Consider the following 18,061-nt stretch of genomic DNA (forward strand, 5'->3'; position numbering starts at 1 on the left):
CTCCCTCGATTGCAGTAATCCATCCTCCCTTAACACAGGCTGGAACTTAGAACAGGATGCAGAAGGGATAACATTGTATGTTTCCTACTCTTCTTCTGGGAGCACCATCTCACCATCTCCTCACGCAGGATATTTAAATTCTGCTTTTATATAAAGATGGCCGGAATAGGGTGGTGATGGCATAGTCAGCGCTAACCATCTTAGTAGCCATTTTGAAACTCTGCAGAGGTGCTTAATCTGTGCCACTCCGTAAACGTGATATGCGCCACATATGTACTGCATTGGCCCAAGCTATATGACTGTTGTGAATTCCGCTCTTGGGCTCCCTCCGGTGGTTGTAAGTGGCACTTTTGTGAGTTCTGCTCTTGGGCTCCCTCTTGTGGTTTCTAGTGGTATGGCTGCTCCTTGGAGTTAGCTGTCATCAGCTGCCTCCACTTATCGTCTCTTCTGCTCGGCTATTTAGGCCTGGCTCTTTCTTCAGCCAGTGCCACTTGTAAATGGTTCCTGGTTGGATTCACATCTCTTTGGATATCCCTGTTATCCTGAACAGTTCAGCAAAGCTAAGTTTTTGCTTGTGCTTTTCTGTTCACAGATTGTGGACTTATCCGTTCAGTGCTTTCTATGTTTGTCCAGCGTTATCAGTATGAATTAATTCTGTCTTGCTGGAAGCTCTGGGAAGCAGATTTACCCTCCACACCTTTAGTCAGGTGTGGAGATTTTTTTGTAAACTCTGCGTGGATTTTTGTAGTGTTTTATACTGACCGCACAGTATTCCATCCTGTCCTATCTATCAAGCTAGACTGGCCTCCTGTGCTCATCCTGGTTTCATTCTGTGTATGTCTTTTCCCTCTCCACTCACAGTCATTATTTGTGGGGGGCTAATCTATCCTTTGGGGATTTTCTCTGAGGCAAGATAGTTTTCCTGCTTCTGTCTTTAGGGGTAGTTAGCTCTTAGGCTGTGACGAGATGCCTAGGGAGAGTTAGGAGCATTCCACGGCTACTTCTAGTGTTGTGTTGAGCTTAGGGACTGCGGTCAGTATAGTTACCACTTCCTTCAGAGCTCGTTCCATGTTGCTCCTAGACCACCGCATCATAACAATGATATGAAATACTGCATCAGGGCTGGTTGCTGCTGCCACAGTCACTGAAACATGTGCAGCGTGGAATTCCACCGTGTCGGAACATCGCGTCTCAACCTGTTAACTGGCATGGACCAAGACCTCTGTATCGATGACCTGAAGGGTGCGAATGGTGGAAGTGAGCACACAACTTCATGCATTCTGCAGCAGCTCACACAGGCCAGGATAGTGGCAGAGAAAACACTGTACCACCAGGTTGAACACATGTGCCTTGGGGATTCCAACACTTGTGAAGCAGCGCCTGTGCCCACAGCCACCAGAGTCACCCAGTGCCCAGTCAGTGAGATGTAACACCCTTGGCCCTGTTTACTCTTCCAAGTGTTTGTGGTAAAATGCACCCTGGCAGACATAGATTTAGTCAAGGAAAGTGTGATGATGTCTGTGACATGCTGTTTTAGGGCAGGCACAGCTTTCTTAGAAAAGTAATGGTGACTGGGCAGTTGGTACTGGGGTACTGCGACGGCCAGCAACTTTTTGGAAACCATCTATATCTACCAGGCTGAAAGGCAACATTTCTGTGGCCAACAGATTGGAGATGGAGGAGTCCAACCTCCTAGCTTTAGGTGTAGGAGGAAATAATCTTTTACATGACCACAACTGTGGTACTGTGGGCTGGCTGCAGTGTTGAGAGAAGGCGGAGTATGGTGAACCGGACAAACTGCTGGACCGTGAGATAGGTGCAGGTGATGTTACGGTGGATTGAGAAAGTTGTGGTGTGCTCGTTCTCTGAGATCAGTCAAAAGCAGCAGGCATGCCCACTTCCATTACAGCTGACAGTGGGATCTGTCAGCATGACTGAAGAGGGTAAAGAACCCGAGGTTCTGAGGTCAAAGACCTGCGTTTCAATAGTTGGCACGGTATCAGAGGAGGAGGAAGAAGCAGCAGATTAAATTGATGGGGTGGATGATGGAGGTTGAGGTCCGCTGGTCCGCATTTTAGCACAGTGAGATTCCCAGAGTAACGCATGTTGATTACGCATGTGAAGGTTCATACATGTAGTAGTCAAATTATTGCCCTTTTGTACCTCTACTCAGTTTTTTGTGCAAAGTTGACAGATTGTGAGTTGGCGCATCCTTTGCAGTGTCAAAAAAAGCCCAGGCTAGGCAACCCTTGCCACCTTTGTGAGCTGCAGACCCGCGGACGCTGCTGGTCACAGCCCCAGTTGTGGCTGAGGATTCATTGCTTTTCGTGGCTGCATCACTGTTGTGAATTCTGTGGCAGAGCTCTCTCCTGTGGTCACAAGTGGTACTTCGGCTGATTCTCTCTGTGAGCTTCTGTTGGTGGAGGGAAGTGGTACTGCGGCTTCTGAGTTTCCTCCCTCAGGTGATCTGGTGAGGTCGTTAGGTGCTTCTCTACTTAACTCCACCTAATGCTTTGATCCTGGCTTCCTGTCAATGTTCCAGTGTTGGACTTGCTTTTCCCTGGATCATTCCTGTGGCCTGCTGCTCTGCATAGCTAAGTTCTTCTTTGCTATTTGTTTGCTATTTTTTCTGTCCAGCTTGTCTAATTTGTTGCCGGAAGCTCTGGGATGCAAAGGGTGTACCTCCGTGCCGTTAGTTCGGTACGGAGGGTCTTTTTGCCCTCTTTGCGTGGTTTTCTTTCGGGTTTTGTGTAGACCGCAAAGTTGCCTTTTCTATCCTCGCTCTGTTAAGAAAGTCGGGCCTCACTTTGCTGAATCTATTTCATCTCTACGTTTGTCTTTTCATCTTAACTCACAGTCATTATATGTGGGGGGCTGCCTTTTCCTTTGGGGTATTTCTCTGAGGCAAGGTAGGCTTATTTTCTATCTTCAGGCTAGTTAGTTTCTCAGGCTGTGCCGAGTTGCATAGGCAGAGTTAGGCGCAGTCCACGGCTGCCTCTAGTGTTGTTTGGAGAGGATTAGGGATTGCGGTCTGCAGAGTTCCCACGTCTCAGAGCTCGTTCTATGATTTTGGGTTATTGTCAGATCACTGTATGTGCTCTGACCGCTATGTCCATTGTGGTACTGAATTGCCTTTCATAACAGTACAGGAAGCCCAAAGTACTAATGATTCTCAATAGAGGGAAAAAAGAAGTTCTGAGACCATTTTTTTTTTCTTTGCACTGTGTTTTGCCTTTTTTTTCCCCTAGACATTTGGGTGGTTCAGTACACAGGTGTGGTGATGGACATTAGAAGTCTGTCTTCATTTGTGGATCAGCTCTCGGCAAGTGTACAAAAGATTCAAGACACTATTGATCAGAAATCTATGTTAGAACCAAGAATTCCTATTCCTGATTTGTTTTTTGGAGATAGAACTAAGTTTCTGAGTTTCAAAAATAATTGTAAATTATTTCTGGCCTTGAAACCTCGCTCCTCTGGTGATCCTGTTCAACAGGTTTTGATTGTTATTTCTTTTTTGCGACCCTTAGGACTGGGCGTTTTCTCTTGCGCCAGGAGATCCTGCATTGAGTAATATTGATGCGTTTTTCCTGGCGCTCGGATTGCTGTACGATGAACCTAATTCAGTGGATCAGGCAGAGAAAAATTTGCTGGCTCTTTGTCAGGGTCAGGATGAGATAGAGGTATATTGTCAGAAATTTAGAAAGTGGTCCGAGCTCACTCAATGGAATGAATCTGCGCTGGCAGCTATGTTCAGAAAGGGTCTCTCTGAAGCCCTTAAGGATGTCATGGTGGGATTTCCTATGCCTGCTGGTTTGAATGAGTCTATGTCTTTGGCCATTCAGATCGGTCGACGCTTGCGTGAGCGTAAATCTGTGCATCATTTGGCGGTATTACCTGAGCTTAAACCTGAGCCTATGCAGTGCGATAGGACTTTGACCAGAGTTGAACGGCAAGAACACAGACGTCTGAATGGGCTGTGTTTCTACTGTGGTGATTCCACTCATGCTATCTGATTGTCCTAAGCGCACTAAGCGGTTCGCTAGGTCTGCCACCATTGGTACTGTACAGTCAAAATTTCTTCTGTCCGTTACCTTGATCTGTTCTTTGTCATCGTATTCTGTCATGGCATTTGTGGATTCAGGCGCTGCCCTGAATTTGATGGACTTGGAGTATGCTAAACGTTGTGGGTTTCTCTTAGAGCCATTGCAGTGTCCTATTCCATTGAGAGGAATTGATGCCACGCCTTTGGCCAAGAATAAACCTCAATACTGGACCCAGCTGACCATGTGCATGGCTCCTGCACATCAGGAGGTTATTCGCTTTCTGGTGTTGCATAATCTGCATGATGTGGTCGTGTTGGGGTTGCCATGGCTACAAGCCCATAATCCAGTATTAGATTGGAAATCCATGTCGGTGTCCAGCTGGGGTTGTCAGGGGGTACATGGTGATGTTCCATTTCTGTCAATTTCGTCATCCACCCCTTCTGAGGTTCCAGAGTTCTTGTCTGATTACCGGGATGTATTTGATGAGCCCAAGTCCGATGCCCTACCTCCGCATAGGGATTGTGATTGTGCTATCAATTTGATTCCTGGTAGTAAATTCCCAAAAGGTCGACTGTTTAATTTATCCGTGCCTGAGCACGCCGCTATGCGCAGTTATGTGAAGGAATCCCTGGAGAAGGGGCATATTCGCCCGTCATCGTCACCATTAGGAGCAGGGTTCTTTTTTGTAGCCAAGAAGGATGGTTCGCTGAGACCTTGTATAGATTACCGCCTTCTAAATAAGATCACGGTTAAATTTCAGTACCCCTTGCCATTGTTATCTGATTTGTTTGCTCGGATTAAGGGGGCTAGTTGGTTCACCAAGATAGATCTTCGTGGTGCGTATAATCTGGTGCGAATCAGGCGAGGAGATGAATGGAAAACTGTATTTAATACGCCCGAGGGTCATTTTGAGTATCTAGTGATGCCATTCGGACTTGCCAATGCTCCATCAGTGTTTCAGTCCTTTATGCATGACATCTTCCGAGAGTACCTGGATAAATTCCTGATTGTCTACTTGGATGACATTTTGATCTTCTCGGATGATTGGGAGTCTCATGTGAAGCAGGTCAGAACAGTTTTTCAGGTCCTGCGTGCTAATTCTTTGTTTGTGAAGGGATCAAAGTGTCTCTTTGGTGTGCAGAAGGTTTCATTTTTGGGGTTCATCTTTTCCCCTTCTACTATCGAGATGGATCCTGTTAAGGTCCAAGCCATCCATGATTGGACTCAGCCGACATCTCTGAAAAGTCTGCAAAAGTTCCTGGGCTTTGCTAATTTTTATCGTCGCTTCATCTGCAATTTTTCTAGTATTGAAAAACCATTGACCGATTTGACCAAGAAGGGTGCTGATTTGGTCAATTGGTCTTCTGCTGCTGTGGAGGCTTTTCAGGAGTTGAAGCGTCGTTTTTCTTCTGCCCCTGTGTTGTGTCAACCAGATGTTTCTCTTCCGTTCCAGGTCGAGGTTGATGCTTCTGAGATTGTAGCAGGGGCTGTTTTGTCGCAGAGAGCTTCTGATTGCTCAGTGATGAAACCATGCGCTTTTTTTTCCAGGAAGTTTTCGCCTGCTGAGCGAAATTATGATGTGGGCAACCGAGAGTTGCTGGCCATGAAGTGGGCAATCGAGGAGTGGCGTCATTGGCTTGAAGGAGCTAAGCATCGCGTGGTGGTATTGACTGATCATAAGAACTTGACTTATCTTGAGTCTGCTAAGCGGTTGAATCCTAGACAGGCTCTTTGGTCGCTGTTTTTTGCCCGTTTTGACTTTGTGATTTCGTACCTTCCAGGCTCTAAAAATGTGAAGGCGGATGCTCTGTCTAGGAGTTTTGTGCCCGACTCTCCGGGTTTGTCTGAGCCGGCGGGTATCCTCAAGGAAGGAGTAATTGTGTCTGCCATCTCCCCTGATTTGCGGCGGGTGCTGCAAAAATTTCAGGCTAATAAACCTGATCGTTGTCCAGCGGAGAGACTGTTTGTCCCTGATAGGTGGACCAATAAAGTTATCTCTGAGGTTCATTGTTCGGTGTTGGCTGGTCATCCTGGAATCTTTGGTACTAGAGAGTCAGTGGCTAGATCCTTTTGGTGGCCGTCTGTGTCGCGGGATGTGCGTGCTTTTGCGCAGTCCTGTGGGATTTGTGCTCGGGCTAAGCCCTGCTGTTCTCGTGCCAGTGGGTTGCTTTTGCCCTTGCCGGTCCCGAAGAGGCCTTGGACACATATCTCTATGGATTTTATTTCTGATCTTCCCGTTTCTCAAAAGATGTCAGTCATTTGGGTGGTCTGTGATCGCTTTTCTAAGATGGTCCATCTGGTACCCTTGTCTAAATTGCCTTCCTCCTTAGATTTGGTGCCATTGTTCTTCCAGCATGTGGTTCGTTTACATGGCATTCCAGAGAATATCGTTTCTGACAGAGGTTCCCAGTTTGTTTCAAGGTTTTGGCGAGCCTTTTGTGGTAGGATGGGCATTGACTTGTCTTTTTCCTCGGCTTTCCATCCTCAGACTAATGGCCAGACCGAACGAACCAATCAGACCTTGGAAACATATCTGAGATGCTTTGTTTCTGCCGATCAGGATGACTGGGTGTCCTTTTTGCCTTTGGCTGAGTTCGCCCTTAATAATCGGGCCAGCTCGGCTACCTTGGTTTCGCCATTTTTCTGCAATTCTGGGTTCCATCCTCGTTTCTCTTCAGGACAGGTTGAGTCTTCGGACTGTCCTGGTGTGGATACTGTGGTGGACAGGTTGCAGCAGATTTGGACTCATGTAGTGGACAATTTGACCTTGTCCCAGGAGAAGGCTCAACGTTTCGCTAATCGCAGACGCCGTGTGGGTCCCCGACTTCGTGTTGGGGATCTGGTTTGGTGATCTTCTCGTCATATTCCTATGAAGGTTTCCTCTCCTAAGTTTAAACCTCGTTTCATTGGTCCGTATAGGATTTCTGAGGTTCTTAATCCTGTGTCTTTTCGTCTGACCCTTCCAGATTCTTTTTCCATACATAACGTATTCCATAGGTCATTGTTGCGGAGATACGTGGCACCTATGGTCCCATCTGTTGAGCCTCCTGCCCCGGTTTTGGTGGAGGGGGAATTGGAGTATATTGTGGAGAAGATTTTGGATTCTCGTGTTTCAAGACGGAAACTCCAGTATCTGGTTAAATGGAAGGGTTATGCTCAGGAAGATAATTCCTGGGTTTTTGCCTCTGATGTCCATGCTCCCGATCTTGTTCGTGCCTTTCATGTGGCTCATCCTGGTCGGCCTGGGGGCTCTGGTGAGGGTTCGGTGACCCCTCCTCAAGGGTCGGGTACTGTTGTGAATTCTGTGGCAGAGCTCTCTCCTGTGGTCACAAGTGGTACTTCGGCTGATTCTCTCTGTGACCTTCTGTTGGTGGAGGGAAGTGGTACTGCGGCTTCTGAGTTTCCTCCCTCAGGTGATCTGGTGAGGTCGTTAGGTGCTTCTCTACTTAACTCCACCTAATGCTTTGATCCTGGCTTCCTGTCAATGTTCCAGTGTTGGACTTGCTTTTCCCTGGATCATTCCTGTGGCCTGCTGCTCTGCATAGCTAAGTTCTTCTTTGCTATTTGTTTGCTATTTTTTCTGTCCAGCTTGTCTAATTTGTTGCTGGAAGCTCTGGGACGCAAAGGGTGTACCTCCATGCCGTTAGTTCGGTACGGAGGGTCTTTTTGCCCCCTTTGCGTGATTTTCTTTAGGGTTTTGTGTAGACCGCATAGTTACCTTTTCTATCCTCGCTCTGTTAAGAAAGTCGGGCCTCACTTTGCTGAATCTATTTCATCTCTACGTTTGTCTTTTCATCTTAACTCACAGTCATTATATGTGGGGGGCTGCCTTTTCCTTTGGGGTATTTCTCTGAGGCAAGGTAGGCTTATTTTCTATCTTCAGGCTAGTTAGTTTCTCAGGCTGTGCCGAGTTGCATAGGCAGAGTTAGGCGCAATCCACGGCTGCCTCTAGTGTTGTTTGGAGAGGATTAGGGATTGCGGTCTGCAGAGTTCCCACGTCTCAGAGCTCGTTCTATGATTTTGGGTTATTGTCAGATCACTGTATGTGCTCTGACCGCTATGTCCATTGTGGTACTGAATTGCCTTTCATAACACATCACTACGTGTCTGTGATGTACGGGGCAATGTAACCTCCTCATCTTCCTCCTCAGATGACCTACTCCGCTGTGTGGCTCTATGTTCACGCCAACTGCACTTTGTGGGCCTCATCAACAAGGCGTACCACTGTGCATCTGCCAAAGAAAGGTAGTGGAGTAGCCAATCCAGTAACAGAAGTTGTCAGTTGTCTTTGCATAGGACGTGACTCTATTGGTTCACGAGTGCTGTCACAAACACTACTACCTATCCCACATACACTTAAACACCAAACCTAATTCCCCTTCCACCACGGCCTTACTCTTTTCCTGTCATGTTCCTCAGATATTGTGGTAGGAGCACAGTATTAGCAACCAAAAAAAAGATTTTAAACTGCACCAGCTTTGCAAACAGCTGAATTTCATCTACAGTAAATTGCAAGGTGAAATATGGTGTGCTGAATCATGTTAGTCACAGCAGAAAGAGTTGTTTGAGTGTGGATGAGGCCTGTATGACAAAGAAGATACGCTACAAACAATGTCAGTGAGATGTCATAGTAACATAGTAACATAGTAACATAGTTAGTAAGGCCGAAAAAAGACATTTGTCCATCCAGTTCAGCCTATATTCCATCATAATAAATCCCCAGATCTACGTCCTTCTACAGAACCTAATTGTATGATACAATATTGTTCTGCTCCAGGAAGACATCCAGGCCTCTCTTGAACCCCTCGACTGAGTTCACCATCACCACCTCCTCAGGCAAGCAATTCCAGATTCTCACTGCCCTAACAGTAAAGAATCCTCTTCTATGTTGGTGGAAAAACCTTCTCTCCTCCAGACGCAAAGAATGCCCCCTTGTGCCCGTCACAATCCTTGGTATAAACAGATCCTCAGCAAGATATTTGTATTGTCCCCTTATATACTTATACATGGTTATTAGATCGCCCCTCAGTCGTCTTTTTTCTAGACTAAATAATCCTAATTTCGCTAATCTATCTGGGTATTGTAGTTCTCCCATCCCCTTTATTAATTTTGTTGCCCTCCTTTGTACTCTCTCTAGTTCCATTATATCCTTCCTGAGCACCGGTGCCCAAAACTGGACACAGTACTCCATGTGCGGTCTAACTAGGGATTTGTACAGAGGCAGTATAATGCTCTCATCATGTGTATCCAGACCTCTTTTAATGCACCCCATGATCCTGTTTGCCTTGGCAGCTGCTGCCTGGCACTGGCTGCTCCAGGTAAGTTTATCATTAACTAGGATCCCCAAGTCCTTCTCCCTGTCAGATTTACCCAGTGGTTTCCCATTCAGTGTGTAATCGTGATATTGATTCCTTCTTCCCATGTGTATAACCTTACATTTATCATTGTTAAACCTCATCTGCCACCTTTCAGCCCAAGTTTCCAACTTATCCAGATCCATCTGTAGCAGAATACTATCTTCTCTTGTATTAACTGCTTTACAAAGTTTTGTATCATCTGCAAATATCGATATTTTACTGTGTAAACCTTCTACCAGATCATTAATGAATATGTTGAAGAGAACAGGTCCCAATACTGACCCCTGCGGTACCCCACTGGTCACAGCGACCCAGTTAGAGACTATACCATTTATAACCACCCTCTGCTTTCTATCACTAAGCCAGTTACTAACCCATTTACACACATTTTCCCCCAGACCAAGCATTCTCATTTTGTGTACCAACCTCTTGTGCGGCACGGTATCAAACGCTTTGGAAAAATCGAGATATACCACGTCCAATGACTCACCGTGGTCCAGCCTATAGCTTACCTCTTCATAAAAACTGATTAGATTGGTTTGACAGGAGCGATTTCTCATAAACCCATGCTGACATGGAGTTAAACAGTTATTCTCATTGAGATAATCCAGAATAACATCCCTCAGAAACCCTTCAAATATTTTACCAACAATAGAGGTTAGACTTACTGGCCTATAATTTCCAGGTTCACTTTTAGAGCCCTTTTTGAATATTGGCACCACATTTGCTATGCGCCAATCCTGCGGAACAGACTCTGTCGCTATAGAGTCCCTAAAAATAAGAAATAATGGTTTATCTATTACATTACTTAGTTCTCTTAGTACTCGTGGGTGTATGCCATCCGGACCCGGAGATTTATTTATTTTAATCTTATTTAGCCGGTTTCGCACCTCTTCTTGGGTTAGATTGGTGACCCTTAATATAGGGTTTTCATTGTTTCTTGGGATTTCACCTAGCATTTCATTTTCCACCGTGAATACCGTGGAGAAGAAGGTGTTTAATATGTTAGCTTTTTCCTCGTCATCTACAACCATTCTTTCCTCACTATTTTTTAAGGGGCCTACATCTTCAGTTTTTATTCTTTTACTATTGATATAGTTGAAGAACAGTTTGGGATTAGTTTTACTCTCATTAGCAATGTGCTTCTCTGTTTCCTTTTTGGCAGCTTTAATTAGTTTTTTAGATAAAGTATTTTTCTCCCTATAGTTTTTTAGAGCTTCAATGGTGCCATCCTGCTTTAGTAGTGCAAATGCTTTCTTTTTACTGTTAATTGCCTGTCTTACATCTTTGTTTAGCCACATTGGGTTTTTCCTATTTCTAGTCCTTTTATTCCCACAAGGTATAAACCGCTTACACTGCCTATTTAGGATGTTCTTAAACATTTCCCATTTATTATCTGTATTCTTATTTCTGAGGATATTGTCCCAGTCTACCAGATTAAGGGCATCTCTAAGCTGGTCAAACTTTGCCTTCCTAAAGTTCAGTGTTTTTGTGACTCCCTGACAAGTCCCCCTAGTGAAAGACAGGTGAACCTGTACAATATTGTGGTCGCTATTTCCTAGATGCCCGACCACCTGCAGATTTGTTATTCTGTCAGGTCTATTAGATAGTATTAGGTCTAAAAGTGCTGCTCCTCTGGTTGGATTCTGCACCAATTGTGAAAGATATAATTTTTCTTGGTTATTAGCAGAAACCTGTTGCCTTTATGGGTTTCACAGGTTTCTGTTTCCCAGTTAATATCCGGGTAGTTAAAGTCCCCCATAACCAGGACCTCATTATGGGTTGCAGCTTCATCTATCTGCTTTAGAAGTAGACTTTCCATGGTTTCTGTTATATTTGGGGGTTTGTAACAGACCCCAATGAGAATTTTGTTACCATTTTTCCCTCCATGAATTTCGACCCATATGGACTCGACATCCTCATTTCCTTCGCTAATATCCTCCCTTAAAGTGGACTTTAGACAAGACTTTACATAGAGACAAACCCCTCCTCCTCTCCGATTTTTACGATCCTTTCTAAACAGACTGTAACCCTGTAAGTTAACTGCCCAGTCATAGCTTTCATCTAACCATGTCTCGGTTATTCCCACTATGTCAAAGTTACCTGTAGATATTTCTGCTTCTAGTTCTTCCATCTTGTTTGTCAGGCTTCTGGCGTTTGTGAGCATGCAGTTTAGAGGATTTTGTTTTGTTCCAATCTCCTCGCTGTGGATTGTTTTAGAAATGTTCTTACCTCCCTTCTGAGTATGTTTTCCTGGATCTTCTTTGTTCAAGTCTAATGTTTTTTTTCCCGTCCCCTCTTCTTCTAGTTTAACGCCCTCCTGATGAGTGTAGCGAGTCTTCTGGCGAATGTGTGTTTCCCAGGTTTGTTGAGGTGTAGTCCGTCTCTGGCGATGAGTCCATCATACAAGTAATTCACACCGTGGTCCAGGAATCCGAATCCTTGTTGTCAATCCGAATCCTTATTGTCCTCTACTGTATGACCTTTTTAAGAGGGAGAACTTGCACAATTGGTGGCTGACTAAATACTTTTTTTCCCCACTGTATGTAATATTTCTGGTCTGGAGAGGCAGACCATGAAGGACTATATCACAGAAGTCTGGCAAAGCGTCATAACAGACCTTCCTCATCTCCCGTTGCAGCAGGTTTTTTCTTTAAGTTTACGGAAATCTAGACAGGAGCATAATCCCCTATATTTTTTCTTAATCTAATCACTGTCTGGAATCCATATCCTTTCCCTCTCTTTACTCTTTACAAATCTTCTGGGCAAAATGGTTTTCTAAACTGGACCTCAGGGGGACATATAATCTCAATCGTATTAAGGAGGGGGCCTGAGTTGAAGACAGCCTTTAATGCACATGAAGGACACTATTAAAACTTTACGATGCCATTTGAGTTGACTAATGATCCCACCATCTTTCAAGCACTTTGTAAATTACATTTGTTGTCAAATGGCAGGTAGATATGTGGAGATCTATCTTAATGATATATTGATTTTATGATATATTGACTTATTATTATTGACTTAAGGGCAGCATGGTGGCTCAGTGGATAGCACTGCAGCCTTGCAGCGCTGGAGTCCTGGGTTCTAATCCCACCTTGGACACCATCTGCAAGGAGTTTGTATGTTCTCCCCGTGTTTGCGTGGGTTTCCTCCGGGCACTCCGGTTTCCTCCCACATTCCAAAGACATACTGATAGGGAATTTAGATTGTGAGCCCCATCGGGGACAGTGATGATAATGTGTGCAAAACTGTAAAGCGCTGCGGAATATGTTAGCGCTGTATAAAAATAAAGATTATTATTATTTATTTGCCTGACCTCGAATCACATCAGATTCATGTCAGGAAGGTCTTAAGGTACCGTCACACTGAACGATATCGCTAGCGATCCGTGACGTTGCAGCATCCTGGCTAGCGATATCGTTCAGTTTGACAGGCAGCAGCGATCAGGATCCTGCTGTGATGTCGTTGGCTGCTGCAGAAAGTCCAGCACTTTATTTCGTCGCTGGACCTCCTGCAGACATCGCTGAATCGGCGTGTGTGATGCCGATTCAGCGACGTCTTCAATGGTAACCAGGGTAAACATCGGGTTACTAAGCACAGGGCCGCGCTTAGTAACCCGATGTTTACCCTGGTTACCATCGTAAAAGTAAAAAAAAACAAACACTACATACTTACCTTCCGCTGTCTGTCCTCGGCGCTGTGCTTCTCTGCACTTGTTGTGAGCGCCGGCCAGCCAGAAAGCACAGCGGTGACGTCACCGCTCTGCTTTCCGGCCGCTGTGCTCACAGTCAGTGCAGGAAAGCACAGCGCCGAGGACAGACAGCGGAAGGTAAGTATGTAGTGTTTGTTTTTTTTACTTTTACGATGGTAACCAGGGTAAACATCGGGTTACTAAGCACGGCTCTGCGCTTAGTAACCCAATGTTTACCCTGGTTACCGGCATCGTTGGTCGCTGGAGAGCTGTCTGTGTGACGACTCTCCAGCGACCAAACAGCGACGCTGCAGCGATCGACATCGTTGTCGGTATCGCTGCAGCGTCGCTGAGTGTGAACGTAGCTTTACATGTGTGCGGCGAGGAATAGCCGACGCTGCAGTTCAGATCCACTGGGGCAAATGGCAACGCAGCGGAGTTGTTACAGCTCTCCACGGATAAAGCTAGACCCCAGGGCTGCTAAAGGTGTTAAGTAAAGTTACTGATGGATGGTAGTAGTGCAGGGAAAGTGATGCAGGAAAGAATTGAGGACACAGCAGGGGCAGTCTTCACGTTTTACTCTGTTCTCAGAGTACGTTACTCAGCCGGGTGCTGTGTGTTCTCAGGGTCAGTGGTCCAGCCAACTCTCTGGCAATGTCCTCACTGTCCCCTTGACACTCTTTGGCTCCCTTTTTAGCGAGATGTGTGAATGTGGCTGTCTGGATTTGGATGTTTCGCCCCCGGTACATTTACTTCACCTGTGGGAAGTTATACCATCCAGCTGCCATACCATCACCCCAGAGGACCCCTTTAAGCAGCGTCGGTCCCTACCAACCGAATACCACTGGTGGCATTACAAACACAAACTTTATTCACCAAACCCTTAAAAGACTTATCCCTTTTAAGGGATCAGCCACCGTGACTTCCCCTTCAAGTACTGGCCCTGGTACCGAGTACCCCACTGCCCTGATGGGCGATTCAACTTGGCGTCATGAACAGGATGTACCGGGCCAACTGCTGGCAGTGGACTGCTGGGGGTGAAACATCCTGTAACCGTCGCACATGCAGATACAACAGCCTCTGGATTTCTAGCTGGGACTTGTATATCCTCCACTAGTTCGGGGCCGTTCCTTATTGCGACCTGGTCCCTCCATCTGACTACTGTCAGCGTGGATACGGGCCCCACAGGTGGTTTCCACACTTTCCGTGCCCCTAGGACCCCCTCGTTCCTTCTGGGAGCTCCTCTCCTCAGACTGTCTTCTGTTTCCTCACCGAACATCTAACCCTCTCTTCTTCTCACTTACTCACTTAACTTCTCCCCTTCTCCACTTTCTCCACCCACATCTTCTACTTAATCCCTCCCTGGCCTGGAGAGGTCTAATGATAGGTGCTAGTGTCAGGGTTCTGTATAGTGTCCCCTCCTTACCAGAGAGTTGGGGCACCACACCTCTGGCTGAGGTGCAGTACCTCTGTGGTGACTGGACCCTCAGGTGCACCACATTAAAGCTTTCTTCACTTCTATTTAAGTTCATCTGTGGGTGTTCTTGAGTATTGAAGTGGTATCAGCTGGCAGCCACTTCTCTCAATCTCCGCTATGTCTTAAATTGTAAATTGAGAACATGTTAAGTCATCTTTGAACTGATACCTAAAATCAGTAAAATTGAGTGCTGATAACTTTTTTTAATTCTATTATTAAATATCATTACGGTACTTTGTATGTCAGTCTGCTATAACTTTTTCCACTTTTCATCCTTACAGGTCAATACATTTGTCCTATTTCGAGTCGTGATGGTCACAGTCTCGAGTGCCCGTCGGCGTTCTAAGATGCTGACACCCAACTGCAGCTTAGAGAAACAGATTGGCATTCAGATCTGGTGAGTTGACTTGAGTTGAATAAGAAAGGTCCTGTTGTTTGTCCTGAAGGGTTTTTGGAAACCTATGGATTATTAGCTTTAATTATTTGAGTAGATCGACATTTTTAAATATTGGTGAGATTTCAGTACGGAGTCCTATCTCCATTGTCGGATTAAGAGTCCAGAAGATATTGCTGGACAATTGTGTTCCCTTGTAAATAAATGCCATATTGTTCTGTAGATTACTGGATAATCCATACAGTATGTAATTTATATGTCTAAGGAAACTTAAAGGGCTTGTCCACTACTTGACAATCCCTGCTAAATCCCTTCATAGAAGATAAAAACAATCTATACTCTCCTCCCATAGTGGCGCCATTCCAGCAATGTCTGCACTGCTATTCCAGGTGGGCCACTTAACGACTGCAGCCAATCTGTAGCCTCTGACTGCAACAAGGGATGAGCGATCCCGAACCGGAAAGCTGTGTTTGTACCGAACACATTTTACTGTATTTTATTTATTTTTACATTTTTTTGCAGGGAAATAGTCCTCCTTTTATCCCCATTTAGCTCCCTTTTGCATTCCACTAGCCTTCACTATGACCATTTTTCATCCATTTTAAAGCCCTGAAGTTCGGGACCACATTGATTTCAATTGGGTTTGGGTCTGGAGTAAACTTCTGACCCAAACCAAACTTTTTACTGTATGTTCGGTGAACCCAAACATCCACGGGTTCGCTCATCTCTATTTGCAACTCCTCAATATTCTGTTAGAGGGAACGTTTGCTCTAATGAAACAGTATAAACTGCCATTGATCTGTGACTCCTGATTGGCTGCAGCGGTCGTGTGACACAACAATCAGGTGAGGCTCTGCGAATAGTAGCGCCAACATCACTGGGACGGCACCGCTGTGGGAGGTGAGTTTACATTGTTTTTTTTTAAAGGAGCTTTAAAGTGGTTGTCTAAGACTTTATTAATCACTTTAAGTCAAAATCTTATGTATTTTTTCTACTATATCTTGACCCCAAGGTTGTTATTCCTCAACTCTATACCACAAACATAAAATAAGTTGTTTAGTGATAACCTGTACATTGGGGGAACACCAGAGCAATGCAATATCATGAGTAAGACTGCCTAGTGCAGTAGAAACGCTTTGACTGGGTCATGTCGACCATGTACATTTTTCTTTTGTATGCACTATAATTTCTTTTGAAAAAGAAAAGGAAAATCCAGTCCTGTTGAGCCGGACTCCAATTTTTTCTATTTTCCTAAATATCATGTATGTATGGCACTTGATGCAATAGTTGGCTGCACATAACTCGTGCCGAAAAACGCCAGCTCAGTGAGAATATGGACAAAGTATATTATGAAAAATACATAGAAGTAGGATAAAAAGTGTAAAAAAAAAAAAATTGGAACATATGAAACTTAGCCAGTAAATTCAGATGAATGCGACAAGCTAAGATGTTTCTGCAAAAAATGAGAAGAATTTCCATGTGTATTTTTTTTTTATACAGTACCAGTCACCACAAATACCTATATAGTGTTGTATGCCACTGAAGTGGGATGAAAGAGATGAACCTAACCTCTTATAAATGAAGTTTTGCCAACTGAACTCCATAGGTCCCTGTGAACCGTAATCATGGGAGAATCTGCAGCAGCCGGGCTACAGCAGTTAGCCTAGCCTTTCAAATGAATGGCCATCCATGTAAAGTGTGGTTGGCGCAGTTATAGCTCATCAAGACCCCCAGGCTGTGTATCCCCAACGATTATATTCGTGTTCTTTTAAAGGGCATATAGAAAGTGGTTACTTACCACAATTTAATTCTTAATCAGAGTTGAGTGAATCTTTTTGGCGGACCCCAATCCAACAGCCACATTGGTATTCTTTGGCTATTGGATGGGTTGTCTGTGAACCACCTCCTACCTGCCGGCATCCCCGGCTTCTCTTTTGATTGGCCAGCTGGGTGTGATGTCATATTTGCATCAATGTGCACTGATGATGTCATGTCATGCCAGGCCAACTAATTAAAAAAGAAGCCTTGGATGATAACAGGAGGAAATGTGTCGGGTTCCCACTTGTTGACCTCAGTGTATTGATGTTGCCGGGTTCTCCAAAATGTATTCACTCATCTCTACTTTTAATAGTGATATTATAAAGCTCATTAGCCTAAAGATGTGTTAAACGCTCTGTTTTGGGCAGATAAATGCTTGATTTAATAACATTTTTGACATTTAAAGGGCTTGTCAACTCCTTGCCAGCTCCAGCAGTTGCCACTTGACTGCAAGTATGCGGTTTGTGCAATCGTGGTTAGGTGCCAGTTGGAGTCTCATCCGCATCTCTCCATGAAACATTAAGACTTTAGTTGGCACATCACCGCAAGCGTGCAAAGCTCATACTCTCGGCCATGAGATTGCTGGAGCCGAATCCTATCGGTGTGTGCATTAGGATTCGGCAAGTTGCAGCAGAAGCTGAAGATTTCACTAGTGGTGGACAAGTAAGCTAACATTTTACACACTTTGCCTTGTCTACAATTCATACATTTTATAGTTTAATCCTATGAAAGCTAACTAATACCTAATGTAATCAAACACTTTTTTTTTCTATTTGCAGGGCCACTGCAAAGCCCATTATTGTGCTCCTTCCTGTGTTGGGACTGACTTGGCTGTGTGGTGTTTTGGTCCACATAAGTGTAATCTGGGCGTATGTTTTCATTTTCCTAAATGCATTCCAGGTATGAGATTTTGTACATATTCCATAGTTATTTTTAAAAAATTTTTAAAAACCATTCCAAAAACAAAACCAAACTGAAACTCATATTTTATGATATAGTATCTCATACGATATGTCATCAATTTTTACCACCAAAAAGAGACTGTAGGAGAGAAAAGCGGAAATAGGGTCTTATCTGATGGAGATTCAAAAGTATGTAATCAGATTGCAGTTACCTGATTCTGATTTTTTTTTTTTTTTAATAATAGGGCATATAGATTCAATAGAGTTGATAGCTGCTGTCAACTCTATCGAGTCTATTCATGGATCAAACCGGTGACCAAATCAAGAGCATTAAAATTGGAGATTTGTCGATAACATCCACACTGCTGAAAAATTA

At 44.5% G+C, this 18,061-nt stretch overlaps 1 protein-coding gene across 1 annotated transcript in view; it reads left to right on the forward strand.

Moving 5' to 3' along the window:
• ADGRD2 (adhesion G protein-coupled receptor D2) overlaps positions 1–18,061 on the forward strand; it is a 238,968-nt gene that overhangs the window by 209,215 nt on the left and 11,692 nt on the right. The window contains exons 18-19 of the mRNA XM_069748470.1: positions 14,853–14,968; positions 17,563–17,683. Coding sequence (XP_069604571.1) covers positions 14,853–14,968; positions 17,563–17,683 — 237 coding nt within the window. The remainder of the gene's footprint in view (positions 1–14,852; positions 14,969–17,562; positions 17,684–18,061) is intronic.

The sequence above is a fragment of the Ranitomeya imitator genome, chromosome 2 (assembly GCF_032444005.1).
Source record: "Ranitomeya imitator isolate aRanImi1 chromosome 2, aRanImi1.pri, whole genome shotgun sequence".
NCBI lineage: Eukaryota > Metazoa > Chordata > Amphibia > Anura > Dendrobatidae > Ranitomeya > Ranitomeya imitator.